At 49.0% G+C, this 4,331-nt stretch overlaps 1 protein-coding gene across 1 annotated transcript; it reads right to left on the reverse strand.

Moving 5' to 3' along the window:
* Window positions 1-285: 285 nt before the first annotated feature.
* Window positions 286-2,217, reverse strand: LOC123150173 (tryptophan decarboxylase 1). The gene has a single exon (XM_044570001.1). The coding sequence runs from the start codon at window positions 2,063-2,065 to the stop codon at window positions 533-535; it is 1,533 nt and encodes a 510-aa protein (XP_044425936.1). The 5' UTR covers window positions 2,066-2,217; the 3' UTR covers window positions 286-532.
* Window positions 2,218-4,331: the final 2,114 nt, after the last annotated feature.

Genomic DNA, 4,331 nt, shown 5'->3' on the forward strand with positions numbered 1-4,331 from the left:
CACATGGAACGTTGGGCGCAAATTAAGTCAAGCAGTCAATTACTTGCATCCGTGTCAAAACTCTGGCCACACGCCCCGTGTGGCCGTGTTTTAATTTGCTGTGTTATTGCTGGTTTGCTGCGGTGCAAACTCCATTCAGACATGCAAGTATATGGTCAATTTGGACTATGGAGATGGAATTGTATGGCTTCGGTCTGGCATTTTGAAACGTACGACCCACGGACTGAAACGTATATATTTCTTAATTGATCGAGATGCGTGGGCATGCATTTCTCATTCGCTACCAGAGTACAGTAACAAATAAAAACAATAGCTCTTGTTCATTCAATATAAGCCCTTTTACAGTCTATAATCACTTTTTTTTTTGTATCAGCATGCTACAAATATACCCTCGGCCAGCATAGATCACAAAACGAAATAAGAATCAGAATTGAACAAAAAGAAAAAAAGAAAAATTAAAAAGAATATCAATGCCCTAAATATAGGGATCTGTGCAGCTCCAGGAACTTTCTGTAACAGTAGGTCAATCCGCTTAATCCATTATGGTGCTCGTAGTCTTCTTGATGAGGTCCCATGCACTTCTCACATGTCTCTCTTCCTGAAGCGACGACCCAATGGCGAACCGGAGAACGAACTTGTCACCAACCACCGTGTGCGCAAGATAAGCCTGGCCGGTCTTGTTCAGTTTCTCCATTAGTTGACGGTTTGCCTCATCGGCATCCTCTTCTGTCATGGATCCACTTGGCTTGATCCTAAAGCATACAAGAGCAAAGTTCCTCGGTACGACCACCTCGAACCTGTTGTCGGCATGGACAAGATCTTCAAACATCTTAGCCATGGCGACGTCACTACGGATGTGCTCTTGGAGCTTTGTGGTACCATAGGTGCGCATAACCATCCAAAGTTTGAGCCCACGGAAGCGTCGACCAACGCCAACCTGCATGTCCTTAAGATCTGTGACCTCGCCAGACTCGGTAGCGTCGTTCTTGAGGTACTCCGGGTTTGTCTCCAACGAGTCACTCAGTCGGTGAGCATCGCGGACGTAGAGACAAGTGCAATCAAGACATGTGAGAAGCCATTTGTGTGGGCTCATGCTAATGGAGTCCACGTGCTCGACGCCATCGAGATGGTGGCGAAACTCTGGGCAGATACACGCGCTGCCAGCGTAAGCAGCATCAACATGGACCCACGCATTGAACATGGCGGCAACATCAGCGATGGCCCCCACTGGGTCGACGGCGTTGGAAGAAGTGGTGCCTACCGTGGCACAAACATATGTGGGCACGAGACCGGCGTCGACATCAGCTTGCAGTACCTTGAGAAGCTTGGTTGGGTCGAGCCCGTAGTTAGTTTCAGACCCGGTAGGGATGGAGCGGATGTTGGCGGGGTCGAAGCCTGCGAGGCGGCACGCCTTGAAGAACGTGGAGTGGGTCTGGTCGGCGGCATAGACAGCCAAGCGTGGTAGGTGGGACACGCCGACGGAGCCACTCCGACGCAAAGCTGCATCACGGGCGGCGACTAGCGTGACGAGCATTGCCTCGCTGGTCGTGCCGAGGATGACGCCACCGCCGGTGCCACGTCCAGTACTGGTGCGGTTCATGAAGGTGGTGGGTAGGCGCAGAAGCTGCGCAAGCCAGTCAAGAGTGAGAACCTCCATCTCGGTGGCCGCGGGCGAGGCCTGCCACGTGAATCCAACAGTGTTCATGGCAGAGGCGATGAGATTGCCGGCGATGGCAGCGGCGCTGTTGGTGGAGGGAAAGAAGGCGAAGAAATTGGGGCTAGCCCAGTGTGTCATGCCGGGGATAACGGAGGTCCTGAGCTCCTTCATGGTGACATCGAATGATGCGGAGTGGGTCGGCGGGGACGCGCTAAGCTCGTCCTGCAGGTATCCCGGCTTCACGTTGGGCAGAACCGGCATAGACTCGACGTTGGTGTAGTAGTCAGAGATGAAGTCGACGGCCTTGTGGAGGTATGCACGGACATCTTCGGGGTTGAGCGGCTCGAACACCGCCTTTTCGTCGGGGAAGGCGGAGAAGGAGATTGGGTTAGCGTCCAAGATGTCCATGTCTTTAGGATGCTTAACCCTTGATTATGATCGGAGCAAAGGAGATGTGAGGCTTGTTGGTTTAATGAAGTGCAGCTAGCTCGCTTTGCTTTGCTGCCGGAGAGCAAGAAGCAGAAGCAGAGGTGCGCTAAGTAGTGCTATAGCTTTGCTGCTTGATGTGGTGAATGGAGTTGGTCGTTGGTGTTGGGTGTGGTATATATAGCACTTCTGGATGCGGGAAGCGGCGTGGCGGTGTGGGCGTTGGACGGGCCCTGGTCGCGAGCCCTACCAAAGTGCACGCGTGGGTGGCTAGGTAGGTAGGTAGAGATCCGAGCGACAACTCGTGCATTTCAATTTGGATACGGATGGTCGTTCTCACGGACCCAGCACGAACGAGGAACAATTTCAAGATTTTTGTTCTTATTGTCAAGGCTTGATCTCTTGACTAGCCTTGTAGGTGGTGCAAGGCAAAATTGCATATCGTACTAGTAGTAACGTGAACGTTGGCTCTCTGGCCGATGGATTCGGCGGTAGCAATACGTACAAAAATAATCCGTCGTGATCAATACCGTACTACTGAAAAAATGTGGGATTCATTTAAAAAAATGTGGGTTTTGGCCCCACAGCCTGAGCTTGCATTTAGTAAAGAATTCAAGACGTGTGGTACGTGCAAGCCCCTGTGGTCAATGTCACATGGAACAAGCTAGAGCTAGTTGGACGTACGTGCACAATGGAAATTCCATCGCTTACGCCGAAACCTTTTTCATTGCGCGTGCGTGTGGTTGATTCCTCTCAAATCGTCGGTCATATCGGGCAAAGGTGATTTCGTGAAAACAATTGAGATTACTTTCGTGAATTACTTTGCTAGCTAGCTGAATTGAGTGTTTGATGTTGACTAATGTTTAGATTTGTGAAAGTAAGTACGTCATCCTACTTTTCTCAGTACGATATAGATTACTTCTCTTAGGAAACGAGTAGAAATGGCCGTTTAAGTAAATTATATTGCAACAGTTATACCGGAAATATGGAGTCGAACTACTATCAAACAAGTTACTTTTTGTTAACAGAACCTCAGTATATAAAAGATAAGTTTGACATTTAACTTCAACACCAACACCCCGTATTTTGCTCCCTAACCTCTGCCAAAGTGGTCCGGTGACCTATGCAACCCAAAAAGAAGTAAGGAGATAGGTGAAAAATATTATGTCCGTGAGGAGAGAGAAGGTTAGGTGAGAGGGGTAGAAGATTACGTGTGTGAGAAGATTAGTTTCTACCGCCAGAATTAATCACCCGACTGCGTTGACTGCACAGGAGTTAAACTAAAATATCAATTAGTTAGGTGAGCATCGAACCGTTGGCACGCCTTCATCAAGGGAATAGAAGTAGCAGATGATAGCTTCAGGCGAACTGATGTAGTATTACTTTGTATGATCACTGTGAATAATTAATAAAATGACTGCATGCGTCGGTCAGATGCCGGGGGTATATCCTCCTTTTCAAAAAAGAAAAGAGGTGAGCATCGAACCAGAGCTGTACTAATATTCTCTGTTTCTCACTTAAGTATGACTTAGTAGATAGGTAACTACTGTATCGATGGAAGAAAACATACGTCATTTACTATGCCTATATATGCATGCGCATGCACAGACGCTTATTATCAAGAAACATATTTTCTCAATCATGGTAAAAATAAACAGATTTTTCCCAAAAAAACAATGACGAAGGAGCTGCAATACAAGGTGTGTGCTGCTACGAGCTGGTTCTTGCCGCCGTGTTAGAAGGAAGAGAGGGAGATTGGTGGAATAATTTGATGTATTGCTTGAGCCTCGTGGGCATATATATAGGAGTACATGATTTACATGGAGTACAAGGCAAGCCAGAATATTTCCTAGTCTAACCTATGTTTCATAATACAATCACGTTACTCAACATCTCCCCGCAGTCACAACGGTAGCGACGCAGACGGTGAGATTGGAGAAGAATCCGAAGGCAAGCCGACGGACATCCCCCCACAGCCGTAACGGTTGACGCATCGCGGAGTCGTGGCTAGAGTGGAAACCAATGAGGTTGCTCAAGCAGGCGGTAGCCCTTTGTGCCGTTTGTCGATGTAGCCGAGAGCGTGGGTGGTGGAGCCCTGGTCGAGGTAGCCGTGTGAAGAAAGTCGTGGTCGATGTCGAGTCGGGGTGGCCGGTGTCGAGGAAGTCGTCGTGGAGCCGTGGGTGCAAGGGGGCGCCGAGTTAGCATGGGCGCAGTGGTGTCGAAGTAGTGGTGCGCCAAGAAGAAGATG

This window comes from Triticum aestivum, chromosome 7A, assembly GCF_018294505.1.
Source record: "Triticum aestivum cultivar Chinese Spring chromosome 7A, IWGSC CS RefSeq v2.1, whole genome shotgun sequence".
Taxonomy (NCBI): domain Eukaryota; kingdom Viridiplantae; phylum Streptophyta; class Magnoliopsida; order Poales; family Poaceae; genus Triticum; species Triticum aestivum.